We start from the raw sequence: 21,740 nt of genomic DNA, 5'->3' as shown, positions 1-21,740 counted from the left end.
CCTATAGAAATCCGTGCTGTGACAGTGACTACTTCCCGCTCCTGCAGATTGTGTCATTGTTGATTGTACGTTTTCTTAAGTCATGATGCTTACTAATCCGTTTTTCTGTAGAACCAGTTCCTGTCAGTCTTCAATATATCATCTGCTGCCCCACGTCTGTCTGCTTCTATTGACCACTGGCTACGAACTGCGTATAATCTAATAGTCGCAATCGTCCTGTGAGATCCTTAACCGTCCGGATCTTACACGTTTGCTAATCTGAAACACCTATGGCAGAAAGGCGGGACATCCGTTAATAAGGCTGTAGGACGAGCTGTTCCGTGGTATGGCTGTTAGACCTGACGTGTTTGAGTAGCGGAAGCATGTCATTTTCAGCTGTTTGACAACGGTCGTCTCAAAGCCATAGCTCGTGAGCGGCGGTGTCGACAAATCCGTAAGGCGCTATTAGAATAGCCATTTTCGGTTTTGCATTGTGGATTTCCACCGGAGAACGTGTCCTTGTAGTCTGTAGCCAAATCATTACCATTATCTGGGGCAGTTGGCATCAGGTTTGGCCATGTTGCAAGCTCATTTACTCGGATAAAGTCGACATGATTTCGGAAGTGAAGATTGGTTGCAATACTTCGACATGAACGATGAGTTGGATGAAGCCCGGAAGGGTGCTCCGTCTTGGTTGGATTGCTACCGTGGTTGAGTATGTGATGGTTGCGCATTTCGATTCGGAGGACCGAGCTGTCGATTTTATTAAGCTACATTCTATAGGTATCAGTGAGCAGAACACGAGTGAATCTGTGATTTATTGCCCCAAACTAGCGGATTCGAGATCAAGTACTCGCCCACTCAATAGATCTTCGCTCAGGCTGCATCCATGGGTGAACTTTCGAGGACGCGTGTGGCCCTGTGATCCTAAGGCTTAAGTCTACATCAGATGGTATTGCAACTGACAAGTATACACCCCTCTTCAAATTCTCTGCGCCCAATATTGCATGTGGTTGGCGAATCGTGCTATCGAATCATCGGTATAAACAGGGCTCTCTCGTTATCGCTAATTGGACTGATTGAGCAAGTAATCAGTTTGGGTTTATACCAGTAAGTCTCCACGCTCAGCGTGGACACCGACCGGTAACTTAGGACAAATAGATTTAATAAGCGCTTGGTGAATTAACCGATGCCCCATGTTTCATTATGTGTTTTAGCTGACATCACGCAAGATGTGCACGAGTCGCAATTGATTTTACATTTTTTCAGAAACCTAGTCGATTAAAAACTGAGAAGTGGAATGACCACAAATTATGTTTGTACCTATGCAACGAATAAATAGAAACATTATTTATTAAATGTGGCTGTGTATTTTTAGGTGTGGAGTTGGCAGATGGACAACGTATGCATTTGAAAGACTGCCGTTGGTCGTCGAATTAGTCTTTATGTATAGTTGAGTCGTTATAGTCAACTGCTGGGATGTACACGGGCCCGATGGTTACTATGAGAAGCCTCAGCAGTTGACATCGAATATAGTTATGAGCACGACGGACCATCTTTACTCATTGGACCGGGCCCCCGGGCATAGTTGAGGCCTCAGACTCAGCGCTGCACATAAACACACGCCTAGTAACCAAGGTAGGCAATATCGATTACAGTCACAAGAATGACGAGCCGTCGTTGGGCGTTAGAGTAGGATATCACATATAGTTAGGGCCTCATTTTTATCGCCCTCAACGATACTTGCCTGCCGTCTACTATAGATCTAACGGCGTTCAGACGAAAGGCGGATATTTGGTTTTTGTAAACTAATGCATATGAGAGTTATGCTTTCCTGTCCAATAATCTGCAACTGTTCAGTTTGCCTTTTCTAATAGATAACCCCGCGGCGGAGGCCTTCCTACTTTCGTGGTTAACAAACACTCGAGGTTGCTCACAGTCATGGGTATGACGGGCCATCTTTGTCAGATGGGTTAGACGCTGTGCAAAGCTGAGGCCTAATAATCAGTGTCGCATACGGGCACCGGCCTAGTAGTTTCAAAAATAGCCAGGGTTCGTAATATCGCGTACGGTTATGACTATGAGGTTGGACTAGGTTACCGGTTAATCAACGCCGCGCATGGACACAGACCTATAAGGTGCGATAAGTTGCCAAGTGAGGCCACATGGAGTACGCAATGGGTATGAAAGGTTGTCAGATTAGGCTCGCACATATAGTGGAGGCATTATTCTTACCGGCCCGCAAGGATACCAGGCTGGTGCTTGCCGTAGGTAGCAAAGATAGGCGGCATCGCGTGTAGTTAAATGTATGAAAGACCGTTGCTAGCAATTGGAGTATGTTACTGTGCACAGGTGAGGTCTCATAATCAGTGTCACACATAGACATGGACCCAGCAGTTACGGTAGTTGGTCGAGGTGGGTCACCATGGCTACCGTTATCATGGTGACCGCTTGATGGTGGTCACCACCTGTGGATCGTCATATTCATAATGGGAACGATACGTGCAGCTACCTCATGACGCCGTATTATCTACAGATTAGTCATGCATATCTGGAAGAAAGGATAATCTAGAGATGGTCCTCCTATCGCCACTGCACAGTTCATTTTGATGTCTAACGACGGTGTACTTAAATGAAGTGGAGATTCATGAGAAAGTGCGTTGGGAACAGGTTTGCCAAATAAAGTCATCTGGATTGTTAAATCCGAGGAGTGTTAAGCAAACAAATACGTACCAGGGGGGAATTTGCACCAAGTGTTCGTGAGATGTTTTTTAATATCAACGAACACTGAAGAACGCCCAAACAAGCTAAATTGCCATTTCGTGTTTGGTATCACGTAAACCGGTAACGAAATGCTAATCGGTGATGGTCCGCGACCTTGACATTTCACTCACTTAAACAAAATGTTTGGGCAACATGTCACCGGAGGGTGCAACTGGATTAGACTAACTCCCCTTTAAAATCACAACTTCGAAAACCATATAGTTTTGGCGAAGACAATTTGGGTGTGCTTCTAGCCAGCGGCTATCTCAGCATGATATCCCACAAAAAAGTAAGGAGAATTCGTGATAAATGTGACTCCCGTAGTGGTCTGGCTAACCAATAAGTTAATTTACCGGGAGTGTTTGGCATAGAAATAACAATAATGATGCTAGGTTGGGTATACAATAATAAAGAGGTCAGATGGAACGGACTCACTAATAATTGTTCTTTTTAAAATAGTTCGTCGTTGGCCAAGGTCAGCGAATAAACAATTATCCAATTATGGTATTCCGGGGACCTTCTTCTGAACGGTTCTCGCGTATAATAGATTCCGGAGATGGTCTGAAACGTTTTGATACCAGAGTTAGCACATGAGACCTTCGAATGACCACTGCAAGCGCGAGCGAAATCAGAAGAGAGAGTCGAAGCACGTGACTACATTTGTATTAGGTAAAGTTATACAATTTCGCGTTTTTGTAGTTTTTTGTATTCAAACAAAAAACGATTATGAGATTAATGAAATACGTACTGTTATAGTGGAAGCAAAATAAAGGTACAAAACGCCACACTCCTTTCTCTTGGTGGCTTAGGCATGGTAATGTCTACATTTGATATTCCATAGGGCACAAAAATCTGCAAGCTTGTGTTTATTGTGGTCATTTCCCTGTTTCTTCAGCCGAATTCGCTCACTCAGTTTTTGACAATTTAACCTAGTTTGGTGACTCCACTTGCATATGAATCATATGTCATACGGCCTTGATGCAAGTCAGAAAAAGAGTCCAGTTCCAGGCCACTGTCAAACCCGAAAGATCCCATGTGAGATTTACCCTATCACAAGGTGGGCCACAAATACATATGCAAGCACACACAAGGAAAAAGAACTCGCCAACGCAGTGCGCATCAACTGCACGCCGCACCCCTCTCTTGGACCTACCTTCAGTAAATTTTTGCCGCGAACAACAAGGAAAAAGTGTGACAATTATGTTGTAAAGAAAATTCTTCCTGTATCCGGCCGTTTTTTCACTCAGCCTGATCAATGATCTTGAGAACTGATAAGTCTCCCTATTCAAGTGTACTTCTTACATCATGATCTATTTAACCGTAGTGCTCGAACATTATTAATGTCTTTCCATTCTGATATTAGAGCACACCTTCGATTTATTAGAGCAGTAATATGTCCTTTTAACCCTGCACGAGCTATCCGAAAATAATGAACATGCCTACCGCGATGATAACTCGCAGCACAGTTCTCACTTTCAAAAACACGGAATCCTCTATTCGTCCAGTCAAGCAGGATATGCATGGCAGAAATTAAGTACAGGAATGGCACTTTTTTCACATTTTGCGTCCACAAACAAAATATAGGCTCTAGAATGCTCAGTGAGTTATACCGGCCACGAAGTAATGGGATGACCAGCTCCAGACGTACCTGGATCACACAGTGTTCAGTGGAACAACCACTGTCCGTTGAGGCAGATTTAATTGGTTGTTCTTCACTCAGCCTTGACGGATGAGTTTAGTTTCAGTATCACATTTTGGCCCTCCTAGAACTTTCCACGTCAGCTTTATAACCAGCCCATTTTCGGCTGCACATGACATGCCTATACGCTAAACACAACGAAGTGGCTGTCAAGCGACTATCCAAAATCTGGTTCACGGTGCTAGGAGAGCATTCGGAAAACTGTGGTTCACAACACACAGCTACCTATAAGTTTACTTCGTTGTGAGTAATTCTCATTTTTTCGCCATTCGCGAGTACATTGGGCACGTTTTTTCAATCGATGGTGATTGGTGATCTTGAGAATTCGTCGCGTAAACAGGTCATCCATAAATATAATTTGCAGAAGAGTTCATTATACATAGGCATCTTTCACATTTTTTGGAGTTTTAACCTTTAAAACTCTTAGTTTCCGAAAAATCATTTCCATTTCCTATAAAGGAAAATGTTGGTAGTTCAGGTATCGTAGATGGTGGTCGTTGGTTTGTTCGCTGGGCTGGGCAATTTGATTGCAAACGTTTCAACACCAATCGAGGTGACATCATCAGTGCGTTATTGTGGAGCGTAGTAGTGTGTAGCGGTAGTTTGGTGGTTGGCACAACCACGCTCCACAATAACGCACTGATGATGTCACCTCGATTGGTGTTGAAACGTTTGCAATCAAATTGCCCAGCTCAGCGAACAAGCCAACGAACACCATCATTTCCATTATTCGAGTCTCCTTCTTTCACACGCATTGTCGTCTCTGGGCATCTGGGTCTCCTCAAACTTGTCCTCCTCACTCACTGCCATGAGAAATAGGCCCAAAAGGCATTCACCATTTTACGGATGATCCGACGCACCTTCTCCAATATTACTCGCTTGGACTTCCAAGTACTCTATGGGGCTTACGTCAGACCGGTCCTGGAATACGCCAACTAAGTTGTCCACTCAGGACGCACGAAAGACTTCACCCTCATTGAGCGTATCTAGCGAGCCGCTACGAAAATAGTTGTCGACCCCAAATCCGTGGACTACGGAACACGTCTCGCGATGCTTGATCTCTTTCCCCTGGTTTACCGTCGCCTCCGAAGGGCCCTAATACTTACTTATGCCCTGTTTGAACAAAGCTTGGTCGACAGGTTTTTCACCGTTGACTCAGCAAACACACGGCGGGGACATAGTTAGCAGCTTCTCTAGCTCTGAGCTCACACATTCATTAGGCGAAATTTTTTCTCATTTCGGGCAGTAGGTGCGTGGAACGGCCTTCCCCCGGCGGCAAACATACCGCCCCGCGCCGAGAAGATAAAGAGCAGTGCTATACCCTTTTTCCACTTCTGCCTTTCAGGTGAACGACAGCCACTGACCAACAAGAACAAAACCGACCAGGGAAACTTGGGAAAAGCCTCAAACCTTTGTACCAATCCGGGAATCCGTGAAACTCGGTGCCTGTTTCGGTGGTATGCTACGGGGACGACGATAATTTCCAGTTGGAAAATGACAAACATTTTAGGAAATTTGAGCCGACTTAGTGACGAGCTACATGACACCTGACGTTATTATGCTGATGGGATCCAGACGTGTTCCCAACCTCCGCCATCAATGGAGAGCTGCACTAGAGTTGTTTCACTATCCTAAAACGTTTCTGCCAATAATGCGAGGGGTTTTGAACTATTGCCCTTGACTGATGTCGGCAACTCAAATACGGTAATTTATTTCATCAATACATCTTCCTGTCTCATTACCCCAACCATCGCTCCATAGTCTGCATGCCGATTAATTTTTTGGCTGGAATGAAATTTCCCTACCAGCGTATTGTATTTGTGGGGGTTAGGAAGTATCAGTGTCGACACTGATGTTGCTGTCTTTGATTATGATGAATAATTTCTTGGAGTATATACTTACGCAGTGATACTAAAACCTTGACATAATGACCCAGTTATGTGTCTCACAAATCAAACGAATTGGCTTACAATTCGTTTGGTTACAATTTAGTAACTTAGGTCGTCTAAGTAGGTAGGATAGTTGGGAACAAATTCAGTAAAAATGTGCTCTCTTTGAAATTTCTTTAAACAACCAATGCCTCAAGACTACTACATTCAACCTCGTTATCTCGTTAGGTGCCCTGGCAACCTAAGTTCTGGGGGCAGAGATTTATTGGGGACATTTCTGTAATATACTTAAACCTCAGGTAATTCGGGCGTACGTGAACGACTTCTGCCTGACTACCTGAGTAAGTTTTATTTTGTGTGAGCCCCAGGAGCAGTGATGATCTGAAGGTAGAGATGCAATCAACGTCTTTGGAAGAAAGACAGTAAGAAACGCATGTGATAAAGTCCTGTAAGCAAGACTGTACATAACCAATAATTACATATAAATCGACCAAAGTGGCAGATGCTGTATTTCATGTGGTGAAACTTTAGACGGTAATACGCAAGTACTACAGTTTAAGGTTCAGGTGGCTGAAAATTTTAAACGATTTGGCTTCTTTGAACACCAACATATGAATCCACCGGATTGGAGCTATCACTTGAGATAAAGTGGCTTCGGGATTTGAGAGTGAGGTGCTATGGGTAATGGCTGGCAGCCCCATGTGCTTCGACTGCACCAAAGATGTTGGCTTAACCCCTTTTCATTTGTAGTCCCCGATGTTGATGTGACACTTTCTAGTAACCTGTTCACTGGGTTCACGGACCGCGTAGGGGACGCTAACTAAGAGGCTGCCAGTTTAAAATGGTGCCCTTTACTCTTGGTTCGTTTCAGTCAAGCAGTGGATGATTCCAACTTAGAAAGTTCCTTGAGGCTGTCTTGATGAAAATCGAGCAATGGGATGCCCATGTTTATTCATTTTTGTATGGGTTAAGGCATAGTTGTTTGTCGATGTAGCCGAGTATAAAAACGGTTCCGATAAGTCTTCTGATGTTTTGTCTTGTACACACCTTGGGAAACAAGCATTTGCTCGCGCACATTCGGTTACTTTGTAATGTACCGCACGGCTTTCGTAAGGTCTGTGCTCTAAACAATCTGAATGTGGCGGAGCGCACGTAACGGGTGCCAGCCTCCGTAAAGATCCGAGTCCCCGCATCTTCCAGACAGGAAGACTGTTAAAAACGTACCTGGTCTGTTCATGGTCCAGCACGCTACGACCGAGCCACCTATTGCCCACTTTTTCACATAAGTCTGATGATTGCCTTCTGCAAAGTGCAACTTATCATTGTGAAAGCATGTGCGTTGAGCCCAATGCAGCGCTCAGGCATTTTCTATCAGGAGCCATGGATTTATCAGTCTCTTTGTTGGAAAAATCATGGGATATTTGCAGTTGGCCATCAATTACCCTCAAGGCTATCAGGTAAAAGGAAGAGCAGTAATGCGAGGAACAAGACGCCAAATATGGTCAAGATTGCTCTGGAGAAAGGAGCTGCTGAACAAGGTCAACAACAGTGAAATCACTTGTCACTGAATGGAAACAAAAGAATCCTCATGAACACTCATTCTGAGTTAGTGTAGCCCATCATATCAACTAGCACTCTTGTTGTGATAGTATTTTTATCTTTTTAGTGGTCGCTCTCTGTTCCCATTAGGTTTGAAATAAGTTCCCTTAGCCTATTACGTGAATTTATGGAGATGTGATCTCACCCGTATCAGACAGCACTTCCCTCATCCGGATACCTTCAACTGAGCTCTGTCTTGCTAACCAGGAATGGCTTGGCAGAAACTCTCTGTACTTTTTCCCTTGCTGCAGAATCCTTGTTAAGCTAAAATGCCAAAATGTTTGCCTCGTATTCCAAATTGTGTAACAAACGCTCTGGGCAGATTCAAACGGACTTTAAACTTACGGCTGGAGACAGCTCACCTGATACCTGTTAGGGTGAAGTTTCCACTTATGACTGCGTCAGAACACTATCCGCCTGGTTTTTAATATCCCCAGTCATTTCCTTGACCCTACGTACCTCAGTCAGCCCTGTTTTTGCATTCAAAGCAAGTGGAAAAGCTCTTTGTTTTTGTCGTTCAGAATCTGACATTTATTTGAGTTCCGCAGAAGTTTCAATTTCCCTCTCATATGGTTACTTCTTATAGGTTTTCAGGCTTCTTTCTAGACACTAGTGAAGATTGGTTTCCTTCCTTTACCCTATATTGTGAGATAGCTACCATTTCTATTTCATTAGACGGCTTCTGTGTTTGCCTGATAGCATGCTGACTCTTAATGTTTCCCAATGTCCTTCGCGGTATGGGAATATAGCATCAGCCACAGCAGTGCTCTTGTGTTTTTCATCGACGTGTTCTGATCACGATATGGCAGTTATGCACCAGTGTGTATTACTATTTGATGTGAGAGTCGAGTGGTTCCAGGTCGATATTAGAAGGAATGCAGAATAGAGTGACATAATGTACGCTTTGATCTTTTGATGGTAGTATATGAACTGGAACTATAGAATGAAAATTACCAGTTAACGATGTATGAAATGTGTGGTTTACATAGTCGTGACTTTCACTCCGCCTTGAAATAAGTGTGTACTTTTGTTGTGAACAAGTGTAAAAAAGAAAAACCGTGGTAGTTACGTGGATTCGTTTACGCCTATCTTCTGCGCAGCTTATATGAGTGAATGCACTGTTATCGTGTAAGGATATCGAAGCGATTTCCTGCGTATGCACTAGAATGGGGTGATGAGCCATCGTTAAAGGACAAGATTTCAGTCACGGCAGACTGATGGTGTTTGGTGAGGTTCCTCTTTTTCGACGATGCGCACTGGTTCCGGTTCTGCGTTGGAAGTGTTGGATCTCATGCCGGTGCCTCTAGGAGCCAAGCGCCGTATGGATACGGTTTCGTCTTTGCCAATCATGATGATGTGCAATATTGTTCAATCTAGCTATAAAACATGTATCAAGGACACTTTGGGGGCGAGATGGCTCAGCGGTTAGAGCGCGAATTTACTGACCGGAAGGACCGTGGTTCGAACCCGACCTCTGCCCCTCGACTTCCCCTGTATAGGCTTGGGCAACCTCCCTAACCCTAACTCTAACCCCTTCCTTCTGGTGGCATGGCAGCTAGGCACCGAAAGGGTGCTACAGCTGAATGATTTTTTATTATATTATACTTAGAGGAAGGCAGCTTCACTGTTTCCATAAACCTAGAGATACTAGTTTCCTTGATGAAACGCCTTACTACCTTCACACTCTTATCGCGAGGTGCAGTACGGCTTTACCTCCAGACCGCCTCGTAATATGATTGCTCACAGTACGGGGACGATCTATTCTTCGTGAGGCTGCTCACCATTGGCCTTCTTTGTATGGTTGATCCGTGAGGAACAGAATTCCAGTCAGTATAACCCACAGGATCATTATATCACTGAAATCAGACTACCACGACAAGGTGACATCTTTATATTAGCTTCACTGGTCCATTCACCGCCCTTTCTCTTTTGGCGACTTCCACGTAATGGTTATCTACCACCACTGTCAGAGCTCACCTTGGTTTTGGGACATGGTTAAATAGCTACAGCTCATTATGTGCCGTTTTTAGTGTGAGTTGTAGAGTTAAGACGACTACGTGCTTTGCGGCAGTATCGCTTGCAAGCATCGCACCTGACGCCATTTGTCTTTGTTTGTTTTCTGTACTTCGTAGAAACACGAAGGCATTCCTTCTCTTTATTGTCTTAGGAGCAGCATCACTTGTTGTTGGCACGATATGTGCATTTGGAACGCCAGCGTAAGCCCTACCAATGCTATAGATATTCCTCTCTATCGCTGTTAATGTGGTGGCGCTTTTTATACCCCACATAGTCAAGTTGTTCCGAAGAGATCAACAAGGAATCTGCACTGCCTCAGATTCTTTTAAGACGAGAGTGAAAAATGGCTTGCTAGGTCAGTTAGAATGGTCTCGTCTCTATGCAGAATGACTTCCCTGAGTATTTATTCTTGGAGTATTCATGAATCTCCCACTTCCACGCACCTCTGTTGCTATGCGCTTGCTATGTTCTTATGTGAGTGGCTGGTTGACTGCTTCAGTCAATCAGTTAATCAATCTATCAGCTATAAACCCCGTATCATAGGCACATTGGTTCCAGCTACTACACTTGTGATCACCGTAGAATGAGAGAGTGCGGGAGTTGCCGCCAAGCCTTGGAGGCGATGGCGTGTTCACTTAGTCCAGGAATTGGGTAACTGCGCATTGAAGGGATAGCTTAGGTGCACGAGCGCCACTGACTTCAGCCCCAAAGATGCGGATTATCAACGATCTTCGGAATGTTTCCGTCTTTGCTGACTATGGGCAGCGAATTGTCCTCTTGCAGTTCGTTTCAACCGTGATTCTGCGAGCAACAATAAATCCGCTTTTGGAGACTTCCACAAAACAAATCGGAGGTTTGAGAACCGTGGGAAACTCTAGTGGGATCCACTTCATACAAAAATCACGCCATTTGGTTTACTTAAATCCAATTGCGGTTTCTAAGGTTTTCCAAAATTCTGAGGCTCCACGGTGTCAGAAGAATTATTTGACACGTACATCTCAGCACACAAACAATCCATTCATTGTAGTTTCGTGTTTTGCAACCCACTTTGGCACTACGTATGGACTGTAGTCCATTTTGTGAAATGAGAATCGGACTTAAGCATTCCTTTCGTACTGGATGGAAAGGCCTAATTACTCATCCCGTAAGATCCGCGAAAGTCACGAACTCTTTATTTACAACGTAAAAAGTGGTTTCCATCCGCAGTCCATGCTCTAGGAACAATTTTTGTGAGGCCTATCATCCACTACACTGAGTGACAGGTAACAGAAGGCTCGAATATTCAGTGATTTTCAAGTTTACTGACCTCGGTGTCCTGTATCCTACGTTAGACAAAACTATACGCGTTAACCACAACATAAATAACGGAGCCATGAGGGCACTTTTTCTGTTAGAATTCTTGTCACTATGTCCGATGGTTAAAACTTCCTTTGCACCCTTAGCCCCAGCTACTAGAAAACTATATTTAGTAACATCGCCCATACATATTCTCGGCACCTACCGTCACTCCTAAGATTTCTGTGTTTATGTGCTGGATAATATCAGCATGCGGCTTTAGTCCTGTGGCAAATGATCTCAAGGTAGCTCAGTGGCTAAGACGCAAACCTAATGACCGGAAAGATCGTGGTTCGAACCCAACCTCACAAATGCTGCTATCTAAACTTGAGCAACCAGGAAGTAACTCGGCCCTCGTGCTCCCTTCGGATCTTGTGGAAGCTATACGCCGAAAAAGATGTCCGTTCATGTACGAATCATTCGCTTGACCCCCCGAAGATGAACTGAATGCATTAGGATTTTTGTGCTCATACGCAGGACTATTCCTTTGAACTTCAGCATACGTGTAGTAGAACGTGAACATAATGATGCTTTCTTTACCCAATCGCATTGGGTGGAAGGGTATATAATCTTAAACTTGACATTCTGCGTTGCTTACACCTGTCAGAATTGCTATTGTCCTCATGCTTCTTTACACACCTTGAAAACGCCAGCGCCAGACTGTCGCAAAGGATGGCCTAGACCATCAAGGCCTCAGACTGTCTACAATCTCGTATCGTTACACTTTGTCATGCAGCCGCCGAAGGTTGTTTATGGTGTCTTCCAGATAATCGGTGACATTGACGGTCTTGCCAGGGCCACTGTAAATCCAAGAGTAAATGTTGAGTTATAAACTGGGTGGATTAAACTTGTGGAGATGACCAAGTGGACAGCTCAAAAAACTCGAACGGCAGCTGTTTGTGAAAGGCCACGGGTATAACGAATCACCTCCAGATTGTCGATCCTGCGGGTACTTTCCTCCGACATAACGCATATTGTGTCCCCTTGTTAGCGAAGTACACATCATACGTTACGCTGATCAGGCATGTTATAGGGCCAAATATCACGCAGACCTCTCTTTACTGGGTACTTTTCCACACAGAAGCAACGATAATGTGGACAGTCTGTGACCTAGTGACGAATTATGAAGGCACTAGCCACTAAACTCATTCAGGGTGACGGCTGCCGCCCTCGTGGCTGGGGACTCCGAAAATGAACCTATCAGTGATTTGTCATACTGGCAGATATGGCTTAGTTACCCGAATAGTGGTGCTCCTGCATCAAAGCTGTCGTCCCTACTGCGTAGCCGCCCAGTTTTCGGTTTCTTCACACAAGTATACAGATTCAACGTCAACTAGTTGATCTTGCCATCGCCTGCAATACTTTGCTGTATCTCCCTTGTTCTTTCATTCTCCAGTGACCGAAACTGTAGCTGTTGGAACCCTCCTCACTCTTGACACGTGTTTTATAGCCAATGAACCATACTGAACAGGTCAGCGGACATAACAAACAGTGCCTGGGGATCTCATAATTATTCATATTCATCTAGGGTCGGGTTTATCAGGCGCGTAGTTTGTAGATGCGTTTTCATCGACAAAAAGCTTATTCGGATTTCGGGCTTCCAATTCCTAACGTGTTCTCGCATTACTTTAATAAGTATTTAACCATGGTTATCTATGTAGGCAGAGGCAGCCGAAAAGTTGGTGTCGGAATGATTGGATGATGTAACTTGGCATGACGCGGAAGCAGCAGTGCAATAGATACGTGTGTTATCTCTTCCCAACTAGCCTCGTTTAATATTCGGCGTAAAATTCACGAGCACTTTGTCACGTAGGCTTGGTTGTCCCGGATATCTTGCTTTTATACGGAACCGTTTTACGGGTAGTGTGAGGAGATTTTGAATATGTCTTATACTATGATTGAATCCAATCTTTGCTCAAAGTTGAGGAAAGCCATGACTGATGTTGCTTTGACTGCGTCTGCAACAATGCACTCCCAGCCAATAAAGCCGGCAAAATGAATAAACCTTTTAACATTCTGGGGTTTCAAAGGTCCACGTGAGAGTGGAGAGTCACAGAATAACACAATGCAGTTTCGAAATGTGTAAAATGCGTGCTGAAGCAAGAGATTGCTTCCGATGCTCTATTTAGAGTAGCTTGTATGGACGCAGGTCGTCGAATAATTGAACAATGCCATCCACAGGATCTATGTCCATCAATCTTTCTCGTCGGGCTCTTACCGGATGCTGGCCCACGCGGCCCAGTGCAAACCGAGGGATGAAGCCTCGTTTTCTGTATAATTGCAATGTAACTTTCAGAAACAAGTGTGCTCCAAATGGCATTCCATAAACCTCCCTTGGGGTGGCGTGTCTCTTCAGTTCACATAGTTTCCAAAATCCCTTGTGAGTTCGTTGACGGAAAGCGTCTCAATCCAGACACAAAAGCTCCAGGCCTGACGAGTCGGTCCTCGGGTAGACCGAGCTGTTACACCTATCTTGTCAAAAGTTCGTTCCCCTATTTGCTTGGTTTATTAAGCACGTTGCTAGCAAGAGAGAACCGTTTTCAAGGGTAGTAGCCACGCGCTAACGCGGAACGAAATCGCTGGCTTGAGAATTTCTCCGGAATCGGGTGTGAGTATTTTTGAAGCCTTATGTGGGAGAATCGATAGGGTAAATCTGATATCAAAACTTAGATTGTGGACCCGGACAATCTGTTTCAGTCCGGGCTAAAAATAGAAGTCTTCTGCGGATTAGACTAGTCTGGAAGAGGGTGTTGATAGATTCCTCACTTGACTCCGCTTATTTTTGTGGTTCTCTACTCGACCTGCTCGACGGACGAAAGTGACAGTCCGTGATTGACACATCTTGTGGAAGCTATACGCCGAAAAAGATGTCCGTTCATGTACGAATCATTCGCTTGACCCCCCGAAGATGAACTGAATGCATTAGGATTTTTGTGCTCATACGCAGGACTATTCCTTTGAACTTCAGCATACGTGTAGTAGAACGTGAACATAATGATGCTTTCTTTACCCAATCGCATTGGGTGGAAGGGTATATAATCTTAAACTTGACATTCTGCGTTGCTTACACCTGTCAGAATTGCTATTGTCCTCATGCTTCTTTACACACCTTGAAAACGCCAGCGCCAGACTGTCGCAAAGGATGGCCTAGACCATCAAGGCCTCAGACTGTCTACAATCTCGTATCGTTACACTTTGTCATGCAGCCGCCGAAGGTTGTTTATGGTGTCTTCCAGATAATCGGTGACATTGACGGTCTTGCCAGGGCCACTGTAAATCCAAGAGTAAATGTTGAGTTATAAACTGGGTGGATTAAACTTGTGGAGATGACCAAGTGGACAGCTCAAAAAACTCGAACGGCAGCTGTTTGTGAAAGGCCACGGGTATAACGAATCACCTCCAGATTGTCGATCCTGCGGGTACTTTCCTCCGACATAACGCATATTGTGTCCCCTTGTTAGCGAAGTACACATCATACGTTACGCTGATCAGGCATGTTATAGGGCCAAATATCACGCAGACCTCTCTTTACTGGGTACTTTTCCACACAGAAGCAACGATAATGTGGACAGTCTGTGACCTAGTGACGAATTATGAAGGCACTAGCCACTAAACTCATTCAGGGTGACGGCTGCCGCCCTCGTGGCTGGGGACTCCGAAAATGAACCTATCAGTGATTTGTCATACTGGCAGATATGGCTTAGTTACCCGAATAGTGGTGCTCCTGCATCAAAGCTGTCGTCCCTACTGCGTAGCCGCCCAGTTTTCGGTTTCTTCACACAAGTATACAGATTCAACGTCAACTAGTTGATCTTGCCATCGCCTGCAATACTTTGCTGTATCTCCCTTGTTCTTTCATTCTCCAGTGACCGAAACTGTAGCTGTTGGAACCCTCCTCACTCTTGACACGTGTTTTATAGCCAATGAACCATACTGAACAGGTCAGCGGACATAACAAACAGTGCCTGGGGATCTCATAATTATTCATATTCATCTAGGGTCGGGTTTATCAGGCGCGTAGTTTGTAGATGCGTTTTCATCGACAAAAAGCTTATTCGGATTTCGGGCTTCCAATTCCTAACGTGTTCTCGCATTACTTTAATAAGTATTTAACCATGGTTATCTATGTAGGCAGAGGCAGCCGAAAAGTTGGTGTCGGAATGATTGGATGATGTAACTTGGCATGACGCGGAAGCAGCAGTGCAATAGATACGTGTGTTATCTCTTCCCAACTAGCCTCGTTTAATATTCGGCGTAAAATTCACGAGCACTTTGTCACGTAGGCTTGGTTGTCCCGGATATCTTGCTTTTATACGGAACCGTTTTACGGGTAGTGTGAGGAGATTTTGAATATGTCTTATACTATGATTGAATCCAATCTTTGCTCAAAGTTGAGGAAAGCCATGACTGATGTTGCTTTGACTGCGTCTGCAACAATGCACTCCCAGCCAATAAAGCCGGCAAAATGAATAAACCTTTTAACATTCTGGGGTTTCAAAGGTCCACGTGAGAGTGGAGAGTCACAGAATAACACAATGCAGTTTCGAAATGTGTAAAATGCGTGCTGAAGCAAGAGATTGCTTCCGATGCTCTATTTAGAGTAGCTTGTATGGACGCAGGTCGTCGAATAATTGAACAATGCCATCCACAGGATCTATGTCCATCAATCTTTCTCGTCGGGCTCTTACCGGATGCTGGCCCACGCGGCCCAGTGCAAACCGAGGGATGAAGCCTCGTTTTCTGTATAATTGCAATGTAACTTTCAGAAACAAGTGTGCTCCAAATGGCATTCCATAAACCTCCCTTGGGGTGGCGTGTCTCTTCAGTTCACATAGTTTCCAAAATCCCTTGTGAGTTCGTTGACGGAAAGCGTCTCAATCCAGACACAAAAGCTCCAGGCCTGACGAGTCGGTCCTCGGGTAGACCGAGCTGTTACACCTATCTTGTCAAAAGTTCGTTCCCCTATTTGCTTGGTTTATTAAGCACATTGCTAGCAAGAGAGCATTGTTTTCAAGGGTAGTAGCCACGCGCTAACGCGGAACGAAATCGCTGGCTTGAGAATTTCTCCGGAATCGGGTGTGAGTATTTTTGAGGCCTTATGTGGGAGAATCGATAGGCTAAATCTGATAAATCCTGTCGTCCTTGATATCAGAACTTAGATTGTGGACCCGGACAATCTGTTCTAATCCACGAACTCGTGAAGGGGTAGTATGAAAAAGCCGTCCCCCACAGTGAATGCGAGAATGATGTCATCACAGTCCTCTGGGATACTGAATTTCGGTAAAGTAGAGTAGTCCTTTCGTACCCAGACATTCATCAGTTCGTGTTTCTTCTAATGTCTGTCTAGTTTCCGACAGATATTCCTTACATGGGTCTCATTCAGTCCGGGGCTAAAAATAGAAGTCTTCTACGGATTAGACTAGTCTGGTAGAGGGTGTTGATAGATTCCTCACTTGACTCCGCTTATTTTGGTGGTTCTCTACTCGACCTGCTCGACGGACGAAAGTGACAGTCCGTGATTGACACTAAATATACGAGTCTTCTATGCATCTTAATTGCGTTGAGTCTCTTTGTTCAAAAATCTTTTCAGTGGCCTGACTGTCAGCTGTCAGTCAGAGATCCGAAAGTATTAATAGACATTCTGGGCGCAGGCAGATCATTACGCTCTGAAACACTGTATCGATAACCGAGCAACTGAGGTCGTGCTTGTTCAGGGTCATCATTATTTTAAGTACTGCTCTAATAGTGGTCCGATGAGAAGGAACATGTCAGTAAACAGTTGGTACAGTGTGCGCTCCACTGTCAGGTGAAACAGCAGGAACCATACTTCAGAGGTGACACGATGAGTCACTGATAGAGGTTATTCAACCACCGTGTGTACAAGATAACGGTCAGAATGCGAAAAAACTGTGTAGTCGTGTGCTCAGCATGTAAGGCCACTACTTGTGGGCTCATACAAATGTTTTTTCTGTATTATCACCCGCTATACCATTACTCCATCGATATCCATCACCGGCCACCCAAATTGATCTCATTCCGTCATACAGAATGCTACTCAGAGTATACACTTGTCCTGCTCAGTCAGGTGACCTTATAAGTACTCTTAGTTGTTTGCATCAACACCCAAGAGTGAGATATTTATCCTATCTACTCAGCAAAAAAATCTCAACTAGTTAACGTGTCAAACGGGACAAGTATTACTGACAGCTTATTGTAGCAAGCTGGCTGTGCAACCGGCTGTGTATTGTAGATGTATAAATAACTCGATGAGGGCTTGATTGCTGATTGATTGATTGACTGATGAATTGCGCTAGGGTTGATAAAACTGGTGACACTGAAGCCCGAAGAAGTATCAGAATAGCCCTCCTAAAACCGCCTGCAATGAGCTTGAGAGGGGACTTATTCATTCATGTCCTAGTCTTATTGCTTCGATCCATATGTTACTGGGAAATATGCAGCTTTCCGTTCAGAGACAATGTGACGCGTCGTCTTGCGTGCATTTTGCTGCTTCCGTCAATCATTGAGAATCTGGTCATCCGAATGGATCACAGTACAGAACCTACGGAACGCACTCGATATTGAAATCCCCTTCATGCCTTATTGGAGGCAAGTTTCAAAATTGTCTCCTGAAGCGCTAATAACTAATGGTTGGCTATCGGTATTTTAAAAGCGAACAAGATGACTGTACACGAGACTAGATAAAGGGTGAATTTCCCTCGCTGACGGTGAAAAGTTGAACGCTGGAAAGGATAGCGCTTTAAAGTCGACAAACCTAATGGCTTTAATATAACTAACCGGTCGGTTTGGAACAATAATCTGATGGCATCACTTGAGAAGTATCAATTAGTAAACTGAGAATTTCGAAATATTTTCATGCCTATCTCGAAGTGTCTGTGGAGGTTTCAGTTCAAAGTGGCCAATACCCGGAATCTTGTGCCAAAAGTTTACAAGTCTCTGACCTGTTTTTCACAAGGCTGTCAGAAAAACACTAGAGCTGAACGTCTCCAATTGAGATAACGCGGTCAATTGAACTACAATTAATAAAATCGTTATCAGAATCCACTACCTTCAACTGCCACTTAACTTTCTGAGACAGCATCAGGCCCTGAATTTAGTCTGATTCGTGACCCTGAGAATCAAACTCTGGAGATTGCCTATGTGTGCTGATCTGCTTTAACCTTATCCGTTTTTGTGGATCGAACGCATCTTTTATCACCGCATGTCAAGGAAGCGGTGAATATCTGTGCAACTAAAAACCAACATTTAGTTGATTAACATACCGCAACAGCAGGATACCTTAGAATACTTCATTTTGTGCACAGCATGATTATTTCTTCGGAGCAGGTTTCAAGGCTCACTGACGGTGGAACTGGTATTAAATGTAGATTCTTTGGTGCTTATTTTGTCATCGTTTACATTTCCAAACGTAATATTATCTAGATAAGAACCTAATGGCAATAGGGCAATCTCACATCACAGCCCGCTAGCAGAAAGTCAAATTCTCTCGTCCCATCAAACCACGACGGTGTGACTCTTGCCACGTTGTATTTTGAGTGGCCTAATGATACTCTTTTCATGGCCACCCCCTGTCTGTACGGTGCGGCCATTAGCCAAAGAAACGGCCACCAACACCTGACAAAGCAGCCCAGAAGGACCTTCACACTCCGTAGATTTGAGTGCGCCCGTGCCGCAGAACTGGACGCAAGTAACTGCAGTCATTTAACCGCGGTTTCGCTTAGCATCTCTTTAGCGCATGCTATTGGCCTGGCCGTAACAACAATCGTTCAGCCGTAACACCCTTTCGGTGCTGCCATACCACCCGATGCAAACATGAGGACAGAGATGCTGTCAGGTTGCCCAAGCGTAGACAGCAGCACTTCAGGTGCCGAGGTTGGATTGGAGCCACGAACTTTCCGGTTGGTAAGCTTGCGCCTTAATCACTGAGCTATCCCGAGCCTGACGGTGTCACAAAACCCAGCTATCGGGTGGGGGCAAATACGTACAGTGAATTCGAGTCTTGCTTGCTTTCAGTCGAGAGTGTCCGTTAACCTTCCACGTCAGATAACTGTTTGTAGTATTTCGAGATGTTAACTTCTCTCTGAACAACACACGATGCATTCTTAGTGTTTCGAAGGTAGGTGCCAAAATGACTGCACACTTCATGTGCAGCTCTGACGGACAGTGTGAATTTTTTTAAATGAGCTCCTTGGGACGTAGCCGAGATGGCGTAGCGGTCGCCTCAAATAACCTCTCCTGCCCGGATTAATATGTGCCGTCTAACTTCACTTCTGTCGGCTCCCGGTTAATAAGACATTGAACCAACAGGACTGTCTAGAGCAAAGCTGAGCCTCGCTAATTCCCCCAGAGATCAAAGCCCCGATTAGTTCCTCTCTGGAACGGGTTTAACAGACCTCAGGTATTCTGGTTGGGTACCCGTCACCGCCCATTGTCCTCTTCTCGGGTGTTAGCCGCCAGTTCCCCACAGGATCACTCGATCGGAAGGGGTCTGGGCCCACTGTCTTAGTCCCGTGTCAAACCTATCTAAGGTTTCCCTTGCTCAAGGGAGCAAAGAATACGGTTGGTACGCTCGACAGCAATGTATGCAAAGGTTTGCTCTTACTGTTTCTCGGTTTGTTATATATTATAAGATTAATTATCAAAGAATTGTTCGGCTTACCTTTTACCTCTGGGTTGGAGCTTCCTCCCGGAGAGAAGGACCTTAAAGACTTGGAGTTTGCGGACGATATTGTGCCTCTTCGTTCGAATTCCTTCTAGATAGGTCAGAAAGAAAGAAAGAGAGTTCAGCTGTAGCACCCTTCCGGTGCCTAGCTGCCATGCCACCCGGAGGAAGCACGAGGGCTGGGATACTGCCAGGTTGCCCAAGCTTAGACAGGGGAAGTCGGGAGGCGGTGATCGGTAAATTTGTGCTCTAACCACTTGGGCCATCTCGCCCCCTTCTATATAGGTCAAATAATCTAACTAATATTGTCTCGCGATTGTCGATGCAATTTTCACCCTCATCGTTCAAAGTTCTATTGAGAGATTGAATGAGTGATATTCCTGGCGTCGGAACCACTGGAGATAGTGGACCAATTTACGTGCCTGGTTAGTTGCACTACGTCGGATGGCAATATTACTGACAAAGTGAATGTTGGAATCGCTAGAGCCCGTCTCGCCTTCCTTCAAATCGGGCATCTCTAAGATGGACGTGACATTAGTTTGTTAAAAGATAGGGTTGTTCGGCACACAGTATGACTTTGGTGAAAATGTAAGCTGAAGTGTGAAAAACTCATGTCGGTCTAAAAAAACTGTATGAAAGTACTACTCACCAGTCCACGCGCTTTTTTGCAGACACTGTAGACATCCAACACAATGTTTTTCGGGTTCACAAAGTGTTCTTTTTATTGTTCAACGGCACCAACCATAAAGGATCAATAGAGTTTGGAGAAAGTTCACTAAAGCCCTTAGATATTTGCAGGTATTCCTGTCTTCACGAGTACCAATTGTAATCCTGTTCTCACTGTTGCGCGTAAGGTCACTCGTTGCCACAGTGAAGTCGCAAGTTCCCATTCTCATCATTGGGACGCCTCCGTACGCTTCTTGTTTTCGACGTTGGTTTGAATCAAACCCATCTTCATACGAGGGACTGATTAAATTTGGCCTTAAATAACCTTAAGTGGAAACGTGTGATTATGTAGCATGACGAGAAAGTACACAGTGACCTCGGTCATCAGGTGTAGTTGTAGTGACTTTGGTGTGTATCACTCAGTGAAGCAAAAACGTTTGGCTTACCTGGGACGATAAAGTTTCAAAAAAACGAAACGTACACCATTGAACAAGTTACCCAACTTACCACGAACGTGCATTTCGTTTCCGATACTAGCGTGTCTGAATCATCCTTTGTTGCGAACAAAGCCACTCAGCCAACCCGAAGAGCAGGCTTGGGTCATGTTGGTTTTTGTCTCAACAGATGGTAGAAAAACACTGTATCTGCACTGACACAATTTTCTTGAACTCGAAATGGCTTACTGGGTAAAGCGCCAATTTACTGACCACAAGACCTGTGGTCCGAACCCAACCCTGGCATCTCGACTACTCCTGTTTAGGCTTGGGCAGTCTGACGGTACCTCAGCATGACACCTACGCACCGAAACTGTGTTACAGTTGAATGATTGCTATCACTGTTGTTTAGTCATTTTCTTAATACGTCTAATTTTGTAATTGTTAGCACCATACGTAGTTCGCACCTGAGAGGCGAGATGGCCCAAGTGGTTAGAGCACGAATTTACTGACCGGAAGGTCCGTGGTTCGAACCCGACCTCTGCCTCCCGACTTCCCCTGTCTAAGCTTGGGCAACCTGGCAGTATCCCAGCCCTCGTGCTTCCTTCTGGCGGCATCGCAGTTAGGCACCGGAAGGGTGCTACAGCTGAACGAAAGAAAAAAGTTTGTACCTGTTAATA

General features: G+C 44.7%; 2 protein-coding genes across 2 annotated transcripts in view; one reads left to right on the top strand and one right to left on the bottom strand.

Moving 5' to 3' along the window:
• Positions 1–6,098: 6,098 nt before the first annotated feature.
• The window catches only part of T265_01069 (hypothetical protein), a gene marked incomplete at both ends in the record, with an annotated part of 54,769 nt that continues 39,127 nt past the window's right edge, over positions 6,099–21,740 (top strand). Inside the window, one exon of the mRNA XM_009165012.1 lies at positions 6,099–6,145. Coding sequence (XP_009163276.1) covers positions 6,126–6,145 — 20 coding nt within the window. The remainder of the gene's footprint in view (positions 6,146–21,740) is intronic.
• The window catches only part of T265_01071 (hypothetical protein), a gene marked incomplete at both ends in the record, with an annotated part of 3,336 nt that continues 3,054 nt past the window's right edge, over positions 21,459–21,740 (bottom strand). The window contains one exon of the mRNA XM_009165014.1: positions 21,459–21,700. Coding sequence (XP_009163278.1) covers positions 21,459–21,700 — 242 coding nt within the window. The remainder of the gene's footprint in view (positions 21,701–21,740) is intronic.

Source organism: Opisthorchis viverrini, assembly GCF_000715545.1.
Source record: "Opisthorchis viverrini unplaced genomic scaffold opera_v5_11, whole genome shotgun sequence".
Classification (NCBI taxonomy): Eukaryota; Metazoa; Platyhelminthes; class Trematoda; order Opisthorchiida; family Opisthorchiidae; genus Opisthorchis; species Opisthorchis viverrini.
Note: the sequence above shows the minus strand (reverse complement) of the source record. Positions and strands in the feature narration are given on the sequence as shown.